Below are 21482 nucleotides of genomic sequence, written 5' to 3' on the forward strand. Positions count from 1 at the left end.
GGGCGGTCGTACAGCCAATCAAATCGCATTTAACGCACCAACGCGTTTCGTTACTGGAACCGCACGGTAGAGAGCGCAGACGCGAGCTACAATTTTGCTGACATTGACTGGAAATTTGCCGAGGGAGGCGGCATTGTCGCGTCAGTCGAAACGACGAATTCCTGTGTTCGATTTGTAAGGTACGGTGGGGCGTCTTGGTCCAAATTTAGTCAAACCTCAGCAATTGATTTGGTCGGATCGAGAGGGACTACGCAAATTTGTTCGAATCCATAACATTTATAAAAGTGAATTGTTCGTAACAACTAAGTCGAGCTACCTTCAACATATTTTCCTATCGACACGTTTATGAGTTGCCTCTCGCAAAGTTAAGCAAGGAAACATTCTTTCAGCATAAATACTTCGAATCGAAAAATCGTTCGGATCGTGTACGTCGAGATAAGCACTGGTTAGAAAGGCAAAGGAACAATTGTTAGGGCGAGTAAGGGTGGAAACGAACAAAGTGGGAGCATCGACAAAGGAGGTGAAATAATTGACAATCTTGCAAAGTAACCAAAGTGTAGAAAGAGCGCGCGCGCGCGCGCTCGCGTGCTATTCGTCGGCGACACAACTCGAAAGGTAAATGTATTTTTTATTTATTTATACGATTCGTCTGTGATGTTTTCGGCCCGAATTTGATCGAACGTAAGGGAACCACGATACTGTCTATGTGAATTGGTTAAACGACATTTGTTCGAAGAATGGTAATAGACCAGAGACGCATAGGATCCTTTGAAATTTGTTTGTTTCCGAAAAGTTGTTTCTGTACGATCGTACAAACTAAAAACAAAAGCTAAGCAACTTTATACGCGTGCGTGCGGAGAATTTTAAGTAACTACAAATTTCCTTATGTTCAGTCCTATTGATCGTATGAGTATACATATATCGGTACATATATATGAGAATGTTCAACGCGCGTGTGTGTTATTTGGAAAATGTTACAAGTCTCGTTTACGTGGCATGTGCCCTGCACTCGGTAAAAAAACTACTGCTCGTGGAGAGGTGCGCATAAAATTGTTGCATTCTATTTTTACAAAGAAAGTATATGAGAATCCTGTCGAGTAATTGACATTCTTCCTCTGAAAGTATTGTATTTCCAATTACTACGTCTTCTCTGCTGGTAGTGACCATGCATCTGCGTTATTGCGGTCAGGTTTTTTTTCCCTCGAGTCTACACATGTAGGTCGGTCGAGCTTCGATAATTGTTGCTCGTGAACAATTTTGTTTAACACTTTAACTACCACCTGCGTTTTATTCCAACTATGATGGCCGAAGGTGCAATGCACTTCACGTTTCGAAGTAAATAATGGTCGCACATACTTTTTCTGTATTAAATCTGCAAGTTTTAAAGCGTCACCGTTATGCTATCAATTCCATTTACAGACGAACAAATTCGTTTTCGATGGATTCAAAAAATTGCAGTCATATTTTATGCATTACAAATGTTTAAGGAATTGGATGATCGATCTTTGAAAACAGTAAAGATTCGGGAGAAAGTACATGCGTCGCGGTTGTATTTGTTTTTATTTCTTACGACTACATATGCACATGATGTTACGATTAAGACGAGAAAGAAAATCGAATTGATATAGATCTTATCAAAAATGGTAAAAAAGCATTGCGTGAGTCTAAGAGCTGCTTATATGTCTCAATCTCTGCATTTTCAGTGGAAGTTTCCGTTTACCTTTATCAGATTAGTATCATTAAAATTTGGTGAGAGATAATTGGTCTCGAAGGTCATACCGTTCTTGAAAATTTCGGATGAGTAAGCGATTCACGATTTTCAATGACTCGTAGTGAGAACACCATCGATCGAGTGAAAGAAACTCAAGATCTTAATTGCTGGTTGGACAGGAAACAATTTTAAAATCTTTAGAGCAAATCTTGACATTTCCAACGATATGTAATTAATAAGAATAGTATTACTTACGTGATAGGAATTCTTAACTGCTAATGTTTTGCGTTGCAATTTGGTGCTGTTCGAAAGCCAAACAATCAACAATAGTAAGTCAGTCGTATAACGATAATAGAGTAAAATCGTTATCAATGACTGTCACATTGCTAAAATAGAAATGTATTTTAGGGAAAACCTAGAGTTTTCCAGGTCCTATTGGCGCTTTGGCATCAGGCCAAATATAGCCGCCAATCGCCAAGCCTACCTATCTACCGAGTTGCCGAGTAAACGGAACATATGGACGATGCATCGATTAGCCGTTGAAATCTACCATCTCGAATAAACCAGTATTTTTTTTTTAAACGTGTAGCGGAATGGAACAAAAAAGAGAGATCGTAAGCGAGTTACCATTGGATTATTATCCTTGTCCTACTCTCGATTAGCAAAGAAACAGGCTTCGTAACATTGGCAGTATCCCGAATTCTATCTCTACTACACACTATTTGATTATTTATTTATACAAGTATCCACAAATCGTGGTGGGTGTTCCCTTCGTGTTCAATCGACTAGTTGTTTTTTTTTTTTTTACAAACCCAATTTGGTTCTTAAGAACCAAATTTTCATGTTTAAAAAATAATTCATTTACTCTTACGCTAAAAGTGACAATTTATTGGTTAGGTTTCTATTTATATGTACCTCGTATTATTTGTTTAAAAGTTTAGGCGCAAATATCTAATATACTTTCAACTGATTTATTTCCTTTATTTTCAATACAATTAACGCAGTTTACAATTACAGTTTATGCAATATTTGATTTTACATTTTGTGTCTGTCTGAAAATATATCCGTGGAATTGAATTATTCCCCTCGTACGTATATGTGTAAATGCGACGCAGTTAATGCGTAACTGTTTAACCTTCGAGACGAAGAAACTGTCGATTAATCATTTTTGTTAACGATAATCATTTAGAAATGGTTTTCCCGTTTTCAATTTGGATAGATAAAAAACTAAAAGTTGCACAATCGATTCGTAAAACAAAAGGCATTGAGATCTTCGATAAGAACGTATCAGTGATGATATTTCCGTAAATATGAAAAGGAGACCGCGATATGTATCTTGATCGAAATCATATTGTGCGATAAATACGCGGTGTTTTGGTAACGAAATGCAAAAAGGTTCCGCAAACGTTCATAAGAGCGATAAACATAGTTGGGTTAGGCGAAGCGCGGGGTGCGAACGGATGCAATCGGCGGAAATGAGATGGAGGGGGTAGGGTGGTAGCGTGGAGGGGGAAGGCGGGGCGAAGCTAAGCAAAGCTTGACGGGTCGAGTGGGATATACCGCGACGTGAGGCGGAACAGAACGAGAAAGGAGTAGTGAAGCGGGGTACGGTGGGACGAGTCGAAATCCGGCAGCGATACGTAGTAAACCGAGCAAAGAAACCGAAGATTTTAAGACGGAACGGGACAAGATAGAACACGGACACAGGCGAGGCTAGAAGGAAACGTGGAATCGACAGGGCTGAGCTATCGGTGGGGAGAAAACACGACGCAAGTCGCGAAAAAATTGAACGGGTGAACATAGAGAGGGTAAAATGGTAGAAGGGAAGGGAAGATGAAATGCGAGCAAGGAACGACGGTAGTAGGCCGGAAGCTTTTTAGTAGCAGTCAAAGGGTCAGGAAATCAGTTGATGCTTGAGATTTCGAGAGATCGGTTTTTCCTGAAATTACCTTGCTGTATCGAAGAAACACGAATCAAACGTAAAGAAATTTGTGTGTCGACGCTGCCGCGCACGAAACCGCGGGGGTAAGCATGTACAATTAATTACTGTACCGCGATAGTCATATTTTACGAGCCACGCGAAGACCCGTGCTGTAAAAACGACTCTCGGAGAAGGCTTGGCAGCCATCTTCCGTGAGACCACATGTCTCTGGTCGAGCGACAGCCAACATTCTTCAGATTTGTCTACACTTGGCGTTATCGTGTGGACGATTTTTCGGTAAACCGAATTTCCTCTAGAGCTGCCACCCGTTTCATAGTACAAAAACCGGAAATTCTAGTAACAAAGAATAACTAGCACGGATGTAAGAAGTTCGTGAAATTTGTGCGAAAGAAAACGCCTTTATTAAAAAGAATAAATGTACATTATATCTAGTAACAAGTATGAAACAACAAGCAAATTGGCTAATGTTTATACTACAACTTTTTTCAATCTGTTTTGTTCATTCACTCGTACGACACTTGGGCTTTTTCACGGTAGATGGCGGTGAAATCAGTATTCTTAAACTTTGAAGTCTCGGGATAAAAACGAAAGAGGTGGCAACACTATGTTCCTGTTACATTTTGGTGGTGTAAACTTTCGTTTGGCAGTTTCTTTTCTACGTATATTGGGAATAGGGGTGACAAACGGTTTACCGATGATCTAGGCTCGATGCAACGTTCTCGTAATGTTCTTCCGCGTTCCTGTTTTACGTTATGTAGTGTATGAACAAAATTGTTGCAATTGCTTAGTTTAGATGAACAGGGAAATACATATTAATAAGACAAGAGTACAAGATGGTGCACGTTTCAATCATGAAAAAAGGCGTAACACAAAGGTAGTATGTAGACATACAACATACCCAAAGCATCTTGAATATAATCGATACGTGACGGGTGGGTTAGGTGAGCCAAGATGAGACAAACATATTATTTTTGCAATTCAGCCTTTGTCGAAAGTAAACTATCCGACGATGTGTATGCGATTCCGCTATGTGGCGAGTGACGTACGAGATCCACCGGTCTCTTGCCCGATATTTACCCATGAGACGAGCGATTTTTCATGGCATGAAACGCGCAATAACTGGATTCAATTTCTCGCTAGCTCGAACTCGACCGCAGAGGTGAACTCCAATGTCAACTCTATCGATTATTTTCCGGATCGGATTCGCGACACATCGTATTACAACTTACGCGTTCTAAGAGAGTAACGAGGGGCCACACCGGTTACAGAAATAAGAAACTCGACGAATATGTACACGTATTTCCTATCGCCAATGGAGAAAGGCAAGGAACATCACCAACTATATCATTCGCTACACGATCGATCATACTTCGTTATACGTCTGTATATAAAGTCATGGTCGACCATTTGAAAAATTTCGCGTCTCCAAACAATCCGATTTGCGTCTAACTGATATGTTGAACTTGATACTTATGACGTCGTCACATACTCCTACTCTATGTTCTTTGCAGTTTCTTTCGTTGGATACGGTTTATCTATTGCATTAGATGATTAAGAACGCGCACGACTTTACGTAATGACTGGCTCGGGTATGCGCGCGCCGGCGCACGTTCACGCGTTCGATTCGATTTTCGACGGTGCATAGTGCATCATGTAGGTCCGTCCAGTGCAACTGCGACGATAAGGGAGAACCCTTGAACTCGCACGCGAGTTCGTCCTACCGATTCCGCTGGCGTTTATTAATCGTGTAATATCTCTTTTATCGTATCCTCGTTATATCTAATCTTCCCCAATTCTTTCACAAATAGAATTTCGTTCCATGACTAATTTGTGAGCTTAAACTCTCCAACGCCGTAACCTGTTTCAGATTGAAAATATGAACGTAGCCGAGCCCTGGTCTTTACCACCAAAGCAGGCTCTTTACGATCCAACTCTCGAGAAGGATGCTTGCGGTGTTGGATTTATCGTTTCTATAGATGGACAAAAGTCGCACAAGGTAGATCCTTCACCACAAATTACTTTTATTGTTTTTCTAACATACATTTCTTGTTTGAGATCGTAGATTGTTGATTTTAAAGTTGTTTGGAAAATAGTAACCTTTTTAAGAATTTGAACTTTTTTATTTTTTTTAAATTTAAAGAATTTGTATTTAAGCGCTTAAAAACTCATTCACTTTTAAGATATGTTTAAGTATCTCCAAAATATAATACATCCAAGTTTCAGGAAAATTAAAAATATTACTCGAAAAAAATGTTTAATTCTGGCTGAAATAATCCTTACGCGCTACCAATTCCTGCCATTACTACGCGTTCTATTCTGTTTGAATGGACGCGATTATGCAAGTGGACGACGATTACATTGATACGTTGCGTATTGCGCGATCTGTTTACAGATTGTTCGTGATGCGGAGATCCTGTCGGCGCGAATGAACCATCGCGGGGCCTGTGCATGCGATAACGACACCGGAGACGGTGCCGGTGTTCTTTGCGCAATCCCGCATGAATATTACGCCGATGAAGTTCGGTAAAAGATAATCAAGATTCATGGCCCTTCACTTTTATCGCGTTATCATTCCCCAACGTATTGTTGGTAATGACGCGTCCGATTTCATAATTCTCGCGGGTCGATGGAGTTATTTGTAGGTTATCACTTTATGCGCCATACGTCGTTAGCCGTGCAGAAATATTGTCTGTTTACCTTCTTATCACCACCATTAAGCGAACACAATGTCTACCGCTATATGACCAGCAGTATTTACCCGTCGTTTCAACCTATTTCTCGTTTTTTCTTTGTATCACGTTCTTGTTCTCGTTCCTCGTAGTTACGCATTTGCAGCATGATGCTAATAATAGCTTAAATGCTTTGACAAACGCGACGTTAGGTAAGTATACGGTATACGGAAGACGTTCGCTTAAAAGGGGATATATTGTACCTGATATTAATTGTATTTATATGGAACAGACCGGGTGTAATTTTCGATATTTCCAAACGAATACGTTGTCGAATGCGAAATACGTTTTATCAACAAGAAAATTAATCTTACATCGATTGATAATTAGACTCGTGTTTACAAACATTCTAATGCGTAGATAAAGATAGACTGAAATAATTTAGTACATATTAAAGTGTTGCAATTCTACAACTACTATGTTTAGGGTACGAGTACCTTTGTTTAGAAATTAAATCATTTTTTAGCGAGGGACAAAATGTCGAATTGCCAAAATTCGAGCGCTACGCTACCGGTATTCTATTTCTCGACAAGAATACACACGGTGAAGTCGAGGCTGCGTTTGAAAAGTTAGCTGAAGAATGCAACCTGAGGGTATGATATCATCGTACATGCATTTACGCGTGCTCGCCTATTTCCGAATGTTATCCTTTTAAACAGACACTTCGTTTCACAGGTAATTTGTTGGCGCGATGTTCCAACCGATAACACACGGATTGGTCAAGTGGCGCGAAAATGCGAACCTTACATGCGTCAAGTTTTTGTAACCGGCGATCAGGATGATGCCAGTCTTCAACGCCAGGTAAACAGTATTCCAAACAATCTTTTGTTTGAATTTTATTCGAACGTTGAAAAATAATTCTAGCTCGTGATATCGATTAAGTAGGAGAATTGGCGAGTTTCAACCAGTATATGTTATTTTTAACTGCAGGTTTTCGTCCTAAGGAAAAGATCGTCCCATTGTATACCACGACCCGGAATCAGATACTACATATGCTCGCTTTCTGTACGGACGATCGTATACAAAGGCCAATTAACGGCGGATCAGCTGTGGCTTTATTTTTTAGATTTGAAGGTGATTAGAATTTGTTAAAATATGTATATTCTTTATATACTCGTCGGTTACCGGAGTATTCCTGTTTCATTGTAGTCGCCAAGATTCGAGACGTATTTGGCGTTAGTTCATACAAGATTCTCCACGAACACATTTCCAAGTTGGGAAAGGGCACATCCCCTTCGGTAAGCAATCGTAGCTAATACAGCTAATACATTACCATTCTTTCTAACAAATAATTCGTTTTTTGCAGGTTGTTAGCACACAATGGTGAAATAAACACTTTGAGGGGAAACGTGAATTTCATGAAAGCCCGTGAAGGAGTGATGAGCAGCAAAATCTTTGGCGATCAATTAAAGCAACTTTATCCCGTGGTGGAACCACACTTGTCGGATTCCGGAGCTGCCGATTGCGTTTTGGAATTCTTAGTGATGGCGGGACAACGAACTTTACCTGAGGTATGTGCCTGTTACACGTTAAATTTGATCGAATTCGGTCGAACGAAGATTGAACGAAACCTGTTGAATTCAGGCGGTGATGACAATGGTGCCAGAAGCTTGGCAAAATGATTTAACGATGGCGACGGAAAAGCGTCACTTTTATCATTGGGCCGCTTGCGCGATGGAACCTTGGGATGGTCCTGCCCTGTTGACCTTTACGGATGGACGTTATGTTGGCGCTATTCTCGACAGGTAGAAACTAACGTTTTTTATTTCGCGCGATTCGAGTCGACGTCCACTTTCTACCCGTTTTCGTGCAGCTTCGTTCTAGTCGTATACACAGGTCCTCGATCGATTTCTCTAGCGTAATTATTTCGTAAAGGAGTTACGACAAAACTACGCACGCATGGAATTTCTTCGTCGAACTAACGGTGTTGGAAACAACTAAAAAGATGTGTCTGCGCAGTACGTGCACGGTAATTTACGTTGTTCATGTTTGTGTGTTTCTTTTTTGTTCTATTTATTGTAAAGAATTCGAGGTGTCCGTTTTGAGAGAAACTGTTACGAAAACGGTGTACGAATCAAATACGACGATTACACACGACTGTCGTAATAATCGAAAAATCGTGTGCGTGCGTATACATATATGTCATCCCGTACTCGCGTACAGACATATACGCTTTTGCGAAGCGTAACCTCTATATATCTACACATGTAACCAGAGAATCGACGAGCCCATGCTATGTAATCTGTGTTATATGCATATAACAAGATTCGAGTAAGTCGAACATAAAGTATAGGTAAACATAGATTATTGAGGTTCTGGAGGGAAGCAGGTAGGATCGCCTAGATTGATTGCAACATGGAATGTTGGAAAGGTAGGGAAGAAGTCGAGACGCATTTCCAGAGGATGTATTGTGATCCGGCAAAGGAAGTATCTTAAACACATCGAAACATCGTAATAAGAGAGTGTTCGCTTCCCTCCGAGGCTCGTAGGCAGAGGAACACGCGGAACTCTCACTCGTATCCAGTGCCTATAAAATTGATGTTTATAGAGATATAGGTATACTCATCCTTCTTTTAAGGTTGGGTGTGTAATGTGTGCGAAAGGTAAATGGGCAAAGTTTAGGCAGAATGTGTGCATGTGGGCATGCGTGTGCACGTGAGAGAATATGTATATACATATACAGGGTGTTCGACCAACCCTGGAAAAAATTGTAATGGGAGATTCTAGAAGCCGAAATAGGACGAAAATCAAAAATACCAATTTAAAAAATTACTAACGTTTAAAGTTTTCGCCAGTATTGAATTTTTTTCTCGAAAATGCGCAGGATTTCGGGGGTATGCCTATTCACCAAAAATGATTGTAATTGACCCCCGCAACCGAAAATAATTTTTCCAGAACGATTCAAAATTTTTTTATTTCGCCGAAAAATTTCACATCTTCTCGAATTTTTTTCTCGAAAGTGCATAGGATTTCGGGGGTATATGTATTCACCAAAAATGATTGCAATCGACCCTCGTAGCCAAAAATAATTTTTTCAGAACGATTTGAAATTTCTTAATTTTTGTCGAAAAATTTCACATCTCGAATTTTTTTCTCGAAAGTGCGTAAGATTTCGGGGGTATATGTATTCGCCAAAAATGATATTGTAATTGACCCTCGCAGCCAAAAATAATTTTTTCAGAACGATTTGAAATTTTTTAATTTTTGTCGAAAAATTTGACATCTTCTCGAATTTTTTTCTCGAAAGTGCGTAGGATTTCGGGGGTATATGTATTCGCCAAAAATGATTGTAATCGACCCTCGCGGCTAAAAATAATTTTTTCAGAAAGATTTGAAATTTTTTAATAACTTCTTGATTTTCGTTGTATTTTCGCCTCCAGAATTTCCCATTAAAATTTTTCCCGGGGTTGGCTGAGCACCCTGTATAGACACATACATATACATATATATATATATATATATAAGCGAATGCCAACAGGAAGGCAATGCGAGAAAACGAACAAGAATATAGTCACAGTTGATAACAGCGCGCGAGACTGAGGTGGTAATACAAAAGACTTTTTTGAATTTTTGTTTGGCAGAAACGGCCTGCGCCCGTCGCGCTTCTACGTCACTAAGGATAACATGATGGTGATGGCGTCCGAAGTGGGCGTCTATGATACTCCACCCAGCAATGTAGCCCTGAAGGTAAACGAGGAAATAAATGCATCATCGGACAGGCCTACCCTCCGGATAAGTTCCCCAGCCGAGCTAGCTCGTGACGAGCGATTCGTCCCCGTCTATATGATGCTCCCTCTGTATTGTGTTCGACATAGAAAATTTCAGCTCTAGGGGGAAGACGCACGGAGGAAACCTTTTTTACGAACACGGACGGAGAGAACGATGCGCGCGGATCAGAACTCGCACCTCGCCATCGAGAACGCGTTGTCAAACACATCCGGTTGCTCTCGACAATTTAATATTTTTTGTGCTCTCTTCAGTCTCTATACGCTTCGTTCGTATTTCTTCCATCTAATCTATTGATCGCGATTTTTTCTCGTCTTTGTCCATGTGCTTGTCTTCCAACGAATCATTTTGGGACCGATCAGAAGCATAGTGTTTGCAAATAGTACCACCTACGCTCGTGACTGATTCGTATTATAAAAAAATTTTTTCGCTTCGAAGATAATGGACACAAACTCGAAGAACAGCTTACGAATCGGTCACGCGTTGCGTGTACCAGCGCTTCGCCTTTCTATGGAATGAATCTTGCAGATGAGGTATCTCTCGATAAAAACGGACGATTCGATTCACCGTCCAATTCATCCACCTGTTTACCGTCTTGTCTCATCTCATTCGTTCTACGTATCGCTTTAGTTTTTACGCATATAGACGGTCATATTGTATTTTATTTATTTTTATACGTGTCATATGTGATGTATAATTTTTCATTTAGGAAGTAGGTTTGTATAGAGTCGTAGGATCGTCATCCAGAGCCGTCCTGTGAACGTTGAACGGTCGTAGATGCTGTTCGATGATTATTATTTGCGTTTTGTTTTATTTCCAGAGCCGTTTGAAACCCGGAAGAATGCTGCTCGTCGATACTCACGAACGGAGGATTATTCAAGACGTCGAACTGAAGCTACAGATTGCTAGAAGCAGACCGCATTCCCAATGGCTGAAAGATCAGGTATCTTCGCGTTTCATTATTTCTCATCGTCGGTTGTAACGAATACCTTCGTTACATATCAAAATCATATTGTGCTTTATACATTTGTTTGCTCTAAGCCATTTCCTCCGCTGCTACTCGTATCGCACACATGCCATCCTAGTATCGTGTAGAAAATCCAAGTAACCGATCATCCATGTCGATACGTCTAATACAAAAGGGATTTGTCTTTTTTTTCCAAACTTACCTACGCGCGGTCATCGTGCTGTATTGCACGCAGATGGTGAGTCTCGTCGCATATCTCTTGCCGCTTTTACCGTCTACGCAGAGTTCGTGCATATGCATCGTATCACATAACATAAATAAAAGTTTCATATTCTTCTTGTTTACGAATGTTTCCGATTTACATTCGGAACAACGATATTATTACAACGATCATCTTACTTACTCTGTCGTATCCGTGCACGGCGGTGGTTCGAGAGAACGAACGCGACCATGTGACAGAAAGTGCATCGTTATGAAATCGAATTTGCTCTCGCCCGTGCAGATCACGATAGAAGAGCTACGCGCTGCCGACATCGGTCACGCAACAAAGCCATCTGAGAACGGCTCGGCGGAAACCAAAGACGAAGCCATGAGAAGAATCGCGGCGATCGACGCGAATCCCATATCTGCTGTGAATCGAGTTTGGGGAGGCGACAAGAGACTGTCCCTCTATGGATACACGCTAGAAACCATTAATATGTTGCTTTTGCCAATGATGCAGAGCAAGTATGTATTATTTTATTTATTCTAGTCTCCCAGTTTTTCTAACCACTGCAACGAACGGTTAACTTTCACTGTTGAGCCCCAAATTCTTACCACCCGTTAAAAAAATTATGGACTTCTTGTTTAGAAAAGAAGCACTGGGTTCCATGGGCAACGATGCACCGCTGGCCTGCTTGTCGCAATTTCAGCCGCTCATCTACGAGTATTTTAAACAGTTGTTCGCCCAGGTAGAGCCACTAATTTCAATGTTACCAATAGTAAATTATATCTTTCTGTTCCTTTCCCTTATCCCGAAACGTTTTTTTAGGTTACGAATCCTCCGATAGATCCGTTTAGAGAGAAGATCGTAATGTCGATGCTTTGTCCCATCGGTCCCGAGAGCAACATCTTGGAACCAAGCGAAATGCAAGTGCATAGATTATTTTTGCCGCAACCGATACTGTCCCTGGAAGATCTGGAGATAGTCAGACGGACTAAATACCGTGGATGGAAGACCAAAACAATTGATATGACTTACCCTGTAAAAGATGGTCCGCCTGGGTTACTGAATACGTTGAACCGCGTCAGCCAGGAGGCGGATCAGGCTGCGAAAGAGGGTTATCAGTTTATCATTCTTTCCGACAGACAGGCTGGTCCAGAAAGGTGAGTTGATCATCGCTGCATGCATATATTATAATATATGTATAGTATGTAGTAGTGCAATTGCACCTTCTTATACTGCAATAACCAATAACTTCTTTGTCAGAGTACCTGTGAGTAGTTTGTTAGTACTGGGTGCAGTGCACCACTACTTGATCGAAGAACGACAGCGTATGAAGGTTGGTCTTATTCTCGAAACCGGCGAAGCCAGAGAAGTGCATCACGTTTGTTTGCTACTCGGTTACGGGGCGGATGCTGTTTGTCCGTATCTTGTGTTCGAGATGGCGAGAAATCTACGAGCAGATGGTGTACTGGATTCTTCCTTGACCGATAACGCTTTATGCGCGGTAAGTTAAAAATGTTTTTTGCGATTCATTATTAGCAGTTTGATAAGAAGAAGATAGAAAGACTGTGTACGAATCGCATTTTGCAAATGTTGTAGAACTATGCGGAAGCAATGGAGAGGGGTATAGGAAAGGTAATGGCAAAAATGGGAATCTCCACGTTGCAATCGTACAAGGGAGCTCAAATTTTCGAAGCGGTCGGGTTATCCGACGAGGTCATCGACAAATGCTTCAAGGTACGTTATTGTTTTACTGCGCGAAATGCTGATATAATACAATTCGATAGAAGTATGTATGATTAAAAATTGGATCCAATTAATGAATGGAATGGTCCGTGATTAAACATTTTCGTATGACGTACTTACTATCGTGGTATCATAGACTTTGGTGTATTTCATTTACTTTTGCGGTATGATACATTCTACAATTATCAACTTAAAATTTTACAGGGTACACAGTCCCGCATTGGTGGAGTTACCTTCGATATTTTGGCACAAGAGGCATTCGAAAGGCATCAACTTACATATTGGAACAAACCTATGGATATGCTCGTCATTCGCAATCCAGGCATTTACCACTGGCGTTCCGGCGGTGAGAAACACATAAACGATCCTGACAGCATTGCGAATTTGCAGGTAATTTCGTATGTATATCTTTCTGAGGAGGGTATGGGGCGTTTAAAACCAAATATTCTGTCTCGCAGGACTACGTGAGTTCGAAGAACTTGAGCGCGTACGACAAGTATCGAAAAACAACGATGGAAATGGTGAGGGCTTGTACGTTACGAGGTCAATTGGAATTTGTGGACAAGACCGAGAATTCCATACCCATCGACGAGGTTGAACCAGCATCCGAAATCGTGAAACGGTTCGCAACCGGAGCCATGAGCTTTGGAAGTATTTCGATAGAGGCGCACACGACTCTGGCGATCGCGATGAATCGTATCGGAGGTAAATCTAATACCGGCGAAGGTGGTGAAAATTCTGACAGGTAAATATACGCGTACACCGAAGAGTATGCACGATTCTTCCCTGATATCCGCACAATTCCGATCATTTAACATTCTGTTTAGATACTTAGATCAAGAACCAGAATTTAACAAACGATCAGCTATTAAGCAGGTTGCTAGTGGTCGTTTCGGCGTAACCTCGAGTTATTTAGCGAACGCTGATGATCTTCAAATTAAAATGGCGCAGGGAGCGAAGCCGGGAGAAGGAGGCGAGTTACCTGGTTACAAGGTTAGTCGATAATGCACACGTAGCGAATAAAATCGAGCGTGTATGAGTTCTTTGGATTTAATTTGCGCAGGTCACCGCTGAAATTGCTGCGACCAGATTCTCAGTGCCTGGGGTGGGGCTGATCTCACCGCCACCTCATCACGATATTTATTCGATCGAGGATCTCGCAGAGTTGATTTATGATTTAAAATGCGCCAATCCTTCGGCTCGTATCTCTGTCAAATTAGTGTCGGAAGTAGGAGTAGGCGTAGTTGCGGCGGGCGTGGCAAAGGTAATATGTTATAATAAGCAGACCGGTATTCTAACTATTATCTGTGCAAATGTTGAAACTCTTCTCGTTGCACCGAAACAGGGGAAAGCAGAACACATCGTGATATCCGGTCACGATGGCGGAACTGGAGCCAGCAGTTGGACGGGAATAAAATCCGCGGGTTTACCGTGGGAATTGGGAGTCGCTGAAACTCATCAAGTTCTGACTTTGAACAATCTTCGATCGCGAGTTGTTGTCCAAGCGGATGGACAATTACGCACGGGATTCGATATTGTGGTAGCAGCTCTCTTGGGTGCCGATGAGTTTGGATTCAGTACCGCACCCTTGATTTCTATGGGTTGTACCATGATGAGAAAGTGCCATTTAAACACCTGCCCTGTAGGTATCGCCACGCAAGATCCTGTACTTCGCAAGAAATTCGAAGGGAAACCGGAACACGTCATAAACTTTTTCTTTGCATTGGCAGAAGAGGTACAGAGACATTGAAAAAATAGAATTTTGTTAAAAACAATTTTAATACCGACATAATTTCTTTGTTTGCTAATATTCAGGTACGTTCGCACATGGCCAGTCTAGGAATTCGTAAGTTCCAAGATCTAATCGGCCGTACGGATCTCTTAAGAGTTCGAAGAAATGTCTCGATCGAGAAAGCCAAAACGCTGAATCTCGATAATATTTTGCGCAACGCGCTCGAATTTCGACCAGGAGTCAATATTAAAGGCGGGTCGATGAAACAAGACTTCCAGTTGGAAAACAGATTGGACAATCGCATGATCGAATTGTCGAAACCGGTGTTTGAAAGAAAACAAGATCGCGTCGAGATGGAGTTGAATATCAATAATGAATGTAGAGCGTTTGCATCGACTTTGAGCTATCATATCTCCAAGTAAATGCTCTTTTTATTCCATTCGATTCTCTAAATAATCTCTAATGATTTCAGATTTATTAATCGGTGTTTTATTTATAGATTGTTCGGCGAAGACGGACTGCCGGAAGGTAGTATAAACGTGAAGATGAAAGGTTCAGCAGGTCAGAGTTTTTGCGCCTTCATGACCAAAGGGGTGCACGTTACTCTTGAAGGAGATGCCAACGATTACGTTGGAAAAGTAAGAAACATCTTTCCTCCCGTTTTAATGCTTTCTTTGACATTCAAGGTCACCAGCACTGTTTATAAATGATCATTTTCAGGGACTGTGCGGAGGAGAAATTGTCATATATCCACCGAAGGATTCTACATTCGATTCCGAAGCGAACGTAATTGTAGGCAACGTTTGCCTTTACGGTGCAACTTCCGGGAAAGCTTACTTCCGAGGGATCGCTGCCGAAAGGTTCAGCGTTCGAAACAGTGGAGCAGTAGTTGTAGTCGAAGGCGTAGGAGATCATGGATGCGAATACATGACGGGTGGTTGTGCGATCATTCTAGGCCTTACCGGACGAAATTTTGCTGCTGGAATGTCCGGTGGAATAGCCTACGTATTCGATGTGGACGGATCGTTCAAGAGGTATACTTCTTTAGTTACTAGTATGCATCGTATGCAATGCAATAATAATACGTGTACGATGTACATAATTTTTGTACAGCAAATGTAATCCTGAAATGGTAGAGCTGCTTCCTCTAGACAGGACGGAAGATATAGACTTCGTGAAACAACTTTTAGAGGAATTTGTCGAGAAGACCGGTTCCTTAATAGCAAAAGATCTACTAATGCTGTGGCCTGAACCAACGACACGATTCGTGAAGGTACAATCATTTTTTATCACCTTTAAAACAATCTGTTCGACCAACTGGATGAAGTAAACGTTGTTTAATCGTTATTTTGCTTCAAGGTATTTCCGTATGAGTATCAAAGAGCATTGAAACAAGTCGAGGAAGCCAAACAAGCGCAACCAATCTTGAATGGAAATTCTCAAACATTGGAAAACCAAATCAAGGACATCGAAGACGCCATTACGGATATCAATATGGAACAACGTAAATTGGATAAGATAAAGTACTCTTTAACATTGACATTCTTTTGTTTAATCTAATGAATCGATCGGATCGTTTATTCTCGTAATATCGTTGCAGAGGATTTATGAAATACAAGAGACAAACGAGCGTTTATCGACCGACTGAAAACCGAGTAAACGACTGGGACGAAATATATAATTTCCAAGGAGTCCGCAAAGGACTACGCGTACAAGCTGCGAGGTGCATGGAATGCGGTGTACCGTTTTGTCAAAGTAGTCATGGTTGCCCATTAGGAAACATTATTCCCAAGTGGAACGATCTTGTTTTCCAATCGAATTGGAAAGAGGCACTGAATCAATTGTTACAAACAAACAATTTCCCAGGTACATGCAATAAATATTTTTCTAACTCTTTTTTTCATGTATCGTTTTTGTAAACTTTTGTCAACTAACGAATTGAATCTTATTTAGAATTCACGGGGAGAGTTTGTCCTGCTCCGTGCGAGGGTGCTTGCGTTTTGGGAATATCTGAACCAGCAGTTACTATAAAGAACATCGAATGCGCTATAATCGATCATGCGTTCGAGCAAGGTTGGATAGTGCCACATCCGCCCACGACGAGAACCGGTCGACGAGTCGCCGTGATTGGTTCCGGTCCAGCAGGATTAGCTGCAGCTCATCAACTAAACAAGGCAGGACATTTGGTAACTGTTTATGAAAGGAATGACCGAATAGGGGGTCTTCTGCAATACGGAATACCAACTATGAAATTGTCGAAACAAGTTGTTCAGCGAAGAGTCTCCCTTCTCGCCGCCGAGGGAATCACTTTCAAAACTGGCGTCAATGTTGGAAAAGATATCTCTGCCAAGGTTAGATTCGATTTCACCTCAAGTTTAGTTCTCGATCGTCATTTTTTTCACTTTTTATATTTGTATACAAATTGTAGGAGTTACGCGAACAGTATGACGCAATGTTGCTTTGTACTGGTGCAACCTGGCCAAGAGACTTACCAATACCTGGCAGACAGCTGGAAGGCATCCATTTTGCCGTAAGCTTTTTGGAGCATTGGCAAAAGAAACAAATGGGAAACGATACTCCGCTCGATATGCGTCTGATGGCCAAAGACAGGGATGTCATTATAATAGGTGGTGGTGATACCGGTTGTGACTGCATAGCTACATCTTTGCGACAGGTATAATTCTGTGGTAGCTTAATAAATGAAAAAAAAAAAATTATTGAAAATTTTTATCTTCATACGCCTCTTATACTTCTCTCTTACAGGGTGCCAAAACAATCACAACTTTTGAAATTTTACCAGAACCACCGAACAAAAGGGGAAGGGATAATCCTTGGCCTCAATTTCCAAGAGTGTTCAAGGTAGATTACGGTCACGAGGAAGTTTCCCTGAAGTTTGGACGCGATCCGCGTCAATTCAGTACGTTGAGCAAAGTAAGTAAGATTGTAATAAAATAATAATTCTCGCTTAAAACAGTCATTATTTTATATTTTTTTTTTTCATAGGAATTTTTGGACGATGGAAACGGACACGTGAGCGGCATTAAAACCGTGTCGGTTTCGTGGACGATGGAAAATGGTCGTTGGAAGATGGAGGAAGTTCCCGAATCGGAAAAGGTAAGTAGAGAGATTCGTTTCGTGAATTGAATTCGTTAAATCTTAAATCTCTTTTCCATTTTCTTTTCGCAGATATACAAATGCGACTTGGTCTTACTCGCAATGGGTTTCTTGGGTCCTGAAAAGTACGTAGCGACGGAACTAGACACGACATTGGATGAAAGGGGTAATTACAAAACTGCAATTGGCAAATACGAAACAAGTTTATCCGGCACGTACGCGGCTGGGGGTAAGTTTTCTCATTCTTTTATGGCTATTCTTGTTTTATTTGGTAACAGTTGCATCAGATGCAATGTTAACGATGATATGGCGTTGATTCCACGTAGATTGCCGGCGTGGACAGTCGTTAGTTGTTTGGGCAATTACCGAGGGCAGACTAGCCGCGAGAGAAATAGATATGGCTTTAATGGGATCGACTGGTCTTCCCGTATCCGGTGGTGTTGTTATAACCAGCGTTGTCGATTGAATCGGCCGACACGGGATACGAAGAGGAACGATTTTTGTTTTCCCTCTCTCCATTCCCTTGTATCCCTCCGACGGTGGTCCCGCGATTGCGATGCGGGCGGGTACCGTTGAACGAACAAGGGAGAAATGGTTTACGCGGGAACAGGTCAACCAGTATTATCGCAAATTTACGAATGTTCGAAAGCGAATCAAAAATGATCGTTCGTCTCTCCGACAAAAATTACAGCGCGCGCGAGATTTTTCTAGCACTTCCATTCCGAGATGTTATCGTTGTCGCGTTGTTCATTTGTTGAAAGAAAAAAAAAAAATTGGCGACGGTATTCGACGTTTTGTTCGCCGCGTAACCATAAATAACTATGTATGTAAGCTGTCGAGGAAATACTCGTAGATATTTTGCAAAATCTACCTCGTATCCTCCTTTGCGTGTCTTGTTTCTTTTACGAGGTAATACAAATTATTACGTAATTAGTAATAGCCTTTCATCGATTAATGCGATTGTACGGAGAATCATTCGTTGGAAAGCTTTGTTCGACTCGAAAGTATGAACCGCAAATGCTCATAATGGTATTTCGAGGCTGACACTATCGGAAGAGGCACACGGTGCATTGCCTGGCGTAGCGTTCGGTTTCGCGTTAAATCTCGTGATTTTTTTTGTAACTTTTGTAGTTTTTAGTACGTCGTTAGTGTATTGTAACGTGGTGTTGCGTGCGCGCGTCCGTGCACGTAACAGCTTCAGAAATTTGTCGTAGGATATTTATTTATGAAGTACGTAACAATGCGCGTACAGATTTTCTCAACTGTACACAAGGTTTTCGTACACCAACGAACTTTGTTTGTTTGTTGCGCGTATCATTGTAAATTCTACACAATGATAAAGGAAATACTTTGAGACAATAAATGACTACCGTATAATGAACGTTGAAATATCAAGGATATAACTTCATTTTATGAAAGTTGTAACTGTAGGCATGAAACGAATACAATAAATAGTCCTGACGTAAGCTATCCTGTCAATTGTGACCGACACTCCGCCGAGCAACAACGATTAGCGTTTAATTTGCCACAAAAACACGGATAATGGGAAACGAAAGAACTGTTCCATCGGATGGTCCATTGTCAACCATGTTTCGTTGCGTACCTTTCGATATCCCGGACTCGAAGTGGCGAGAACTCTCGTACGAGCAATCTATCGAATATGTAATCGCTTCTATTTGCGAAGAAATCATAGACATTGCAGCGACTGTAATCGAAGAACATAATATGGAGAAAAAAGCGTTCGAATTTACCAGTCGCTGTCTCCGTGTGACATGGATACGATTATTTGATGCAAGTTATTATTATTCGTTTATAACTCCATCCTCGAAACTTGGTTTACTTTGTAGTATTTCCGTTTATTTTGTAGTGGATGTTCCCAAGGCTAGAACCTTATTTGAAACGCGATAGCTCGAGAAAACCTCTACATACAATCATCGGCGATATCGAGCCGCAACCGTTGCCCATCGATTCGTGGACTTTTGGAAAAATGTCGCAAACTTTCGTTCAGAAATCATCTATCGAGAAACCCGTACTGTTACCGTCCAAAAATGCCATGAGAATGACGTTAAAGAATCGTAAACAAACGAAGCAAAACAGTATTAGAGCTGGGAAGCCGCCTAAACGACTCGTCGAGAAAGATGCATCGATCAAAGACACGAACGATCGATCTGATGTTAGTGAAAAAAGAAAATTCATCGGAAAACAACCTGCTGTTGAAAGCTCGTCCAGAAAAGTACTCGGAATGGATCATCCGATGGTAAGGAATTCATACAGCTTACGTGCCACCGCCATACCTCTTTTTCGTTGTTGAAATCGTATCCTTTCTGTGTTCGAAGACGTTGAGATATGGCGGCAACCGTGAACGGCAAGGCGATACAATAAATAACCATCGATCGACAAAGTATTTGAAACAAAGCAATAGCAAATAGCATACCGCTGCGTAAATAAATTAATCCGTACGACTTGAAAAAACGTTCGCATCAGTAAGTCTTTTAATTTACTAATTTTTACAGAAATATGGTGGATATATTTTTATTCAAGTTGATAGGTTTACTTTGATCTTACCTTTGCACCAATTTCCTCGCTTGTAAATACAGCAATAGAAACCGCTGCATCGTCGTAGTTGTACATAAATAAATAATTTCCAAAGAATTAAACAGCAATATTTATTAAAAGTTTCATAATTCTTTATTTCTTGTCTTTCTTATTTGTCAGTAAGATCACAAATTAAAATTAACATCACATATAGGCGGTAAAGGGTTCAAGAAAATAATCACAAACGTCTCGCAAGAATAAATTTTACAACGAAGTATTACACACTCCCCTACATCAGTAGGTCGAAATTTATACAATTTTCCGACTACAAAAAGAAAATATGATGAAACTAGCGAAGAGTTGAAGCGAGCCATGAAACGAGTGCAAACTCATTAACGGGAACCGCTTTTCTCACGCAAGAGGAAAGACAAATTGCAGAAATTGATCAAAGTATATTAAAAAATTTACACTATCGGTAGCTGAATTTCGTAACACAACTTTTGTTTCTTGTTCAACTTTCCGCCATGTTTCTCTATAAGCAAGCAATACCTAATGGTAATATCGTATATAAAAAAAAAAATTAAATATTCTACGGCGTTATGCTTCTAAATGTCTTTTTGTTATTTCTAATTTTTTAACGAAGTACAAAATATACGTAACAGCGTTTTATATACTCTGTTTTCTACGTAATCAATAATGACACGAACATCACACATACGTCATATTTTTTTTTGTTTTTTTTTTTGCTTTTATCTTTTATCTCCAAAGTGATCAGGGAGATCATTTCGTTCAACGACTCAATCCCGCGAAACTTCGCCAAGCGATCGGTGTTCCACGTACATACAAATTCTCAAAGTATCCCTGTTATTATAAAGAAGATATACCGCATGCACATCTGTTGATTTTGTATGACTTGTATGAAAACTTATTCTGACAAATTTAGTATCTATCGCTGATCAGTCTTATAAATTCATACATATAAATTTCAGCGCGCTTGTGTGTGTATATACATATATATATATATATATATATACACATACACATATACATACATACACATATACATATATATGTA

General features: G+C 40.7%; 1 protein-coding gene across 7 annotated transcripts; it reads left to right on the forward strand.

The window, feature by feature from the left end:
* The first annotated feature begins 160 nt into the window (after nucleotides 1-160).
* Nucleotides 161-21434, forward strand: LOC122398534 (glutamate synthase [NADH]). Of its 7 annotated transcripts, none has more exons than XM_043398502.1 (35): nucleotides 161-291; nucleotides 390-615; nucleotides 5521-5649; nucleotides 6046-6176; nucleotides 6849-6975; nucleotides 7058-7183; nucleotides 7313-7456; nucleotides 7532-7620; nucleotides 7689-7893; nucleotides 7967-8127; nucleotides 9964-10069; nucleotides 10929-11051; nucleotides 11311-11313; nucleotides 11578-11801; nucleotides 11926-12025; nucleotides 12106-12440; nucleotides 12544-12784; nucleotides 12880-13017; nucleotides 13231-13416; nucleotides 13485-13771; nucleotides 13854-14019; nucleotides 14090-14290; nucleotides 14372-14761; nucleotides 14842-15176; nucleotides 15258-15396; nucleotides 15479-15792; nucleotides 15872-16031; nucleotides 16118-16281; nucleotides 16359-16624; nucleotides 16712-17109; nucleotides 17187-17432; nucleotides 17522-17689; nucleotides 17762-17872; nucleotides 17945-18101; nucleotides 18199-21434. In XM_043398502.1, exons 3-35 carry the CDS (start codon nucleotides 5530-5532, stop codon nucleotides 18336-18338), a joined length of 6201 nt encoding a protein of 2066 aa, XP_043254437.1. In that variant the 5' UTR covers nucleotides 161-291; nucleotides 390-615; nucleotides 5521-5529; the 3' UTR covers nucleotides 18339-21434. The 7 variants fall into 7 exon arrangements, 6 of the variants coding, with proteins under 6 accessions (XP_043254437.1, XP_043254438.1, XP_043254436.1 ...); XM_043398503.1 differs by having other exon boundaries at nucleotides 164-179; XR_006259194.1 differs by lacking the exons at nucleotides 161-291; nucleotides 390-615 and adding an exon at nucleotides 4288-4527 and having other exon boundaries at nucleotides 18199-20129; nucleotides 20209-21434.
* The last annotated feature ends 48 nt before the right edge of the window (nucleotides 21435-21482 follow it).

This window comes from Colletes gigas, unplaced genomic scaffold (assembly GCF_013123115.1).
Source record: "Colletes gigas isolate AHSC1104 unplaced genomic scaffold, ASM1312311v1 Colletes_gigas_Sc00011, whole genome shotgun sequence".
Lineage (NCBI taxonomy): Eukaryota > Metazoa > Arthropoda > Insecta > Hymenoptera > Colletidae > Colletes > Colletes gigas.

Bases quoted from the DNA above. Each gene is read 5' to 3' on its own strand.
- LOC122398534 (XM_043398499.1), top strand. From the start codon at position 4,447: ATGAACAGGGAAATACATATTAATAAGACAAGAGTACAAGATGGTGCA. The intron at 6,177-6,848 runs GTAAAAGATAAT...ATCATTTTTTAG, and splicing joins TATTACGCCGATGAAGTTCG to CGAGGGACAAAATGTCGAAT. The intron at 12,441-12,543 runs GTGAGTTGATCA...CTTCTTTGTCAG, and splicing joins AGACAGGCTGGTCCAGAAAG to AGTACCTGTGAGTAGTTTGT.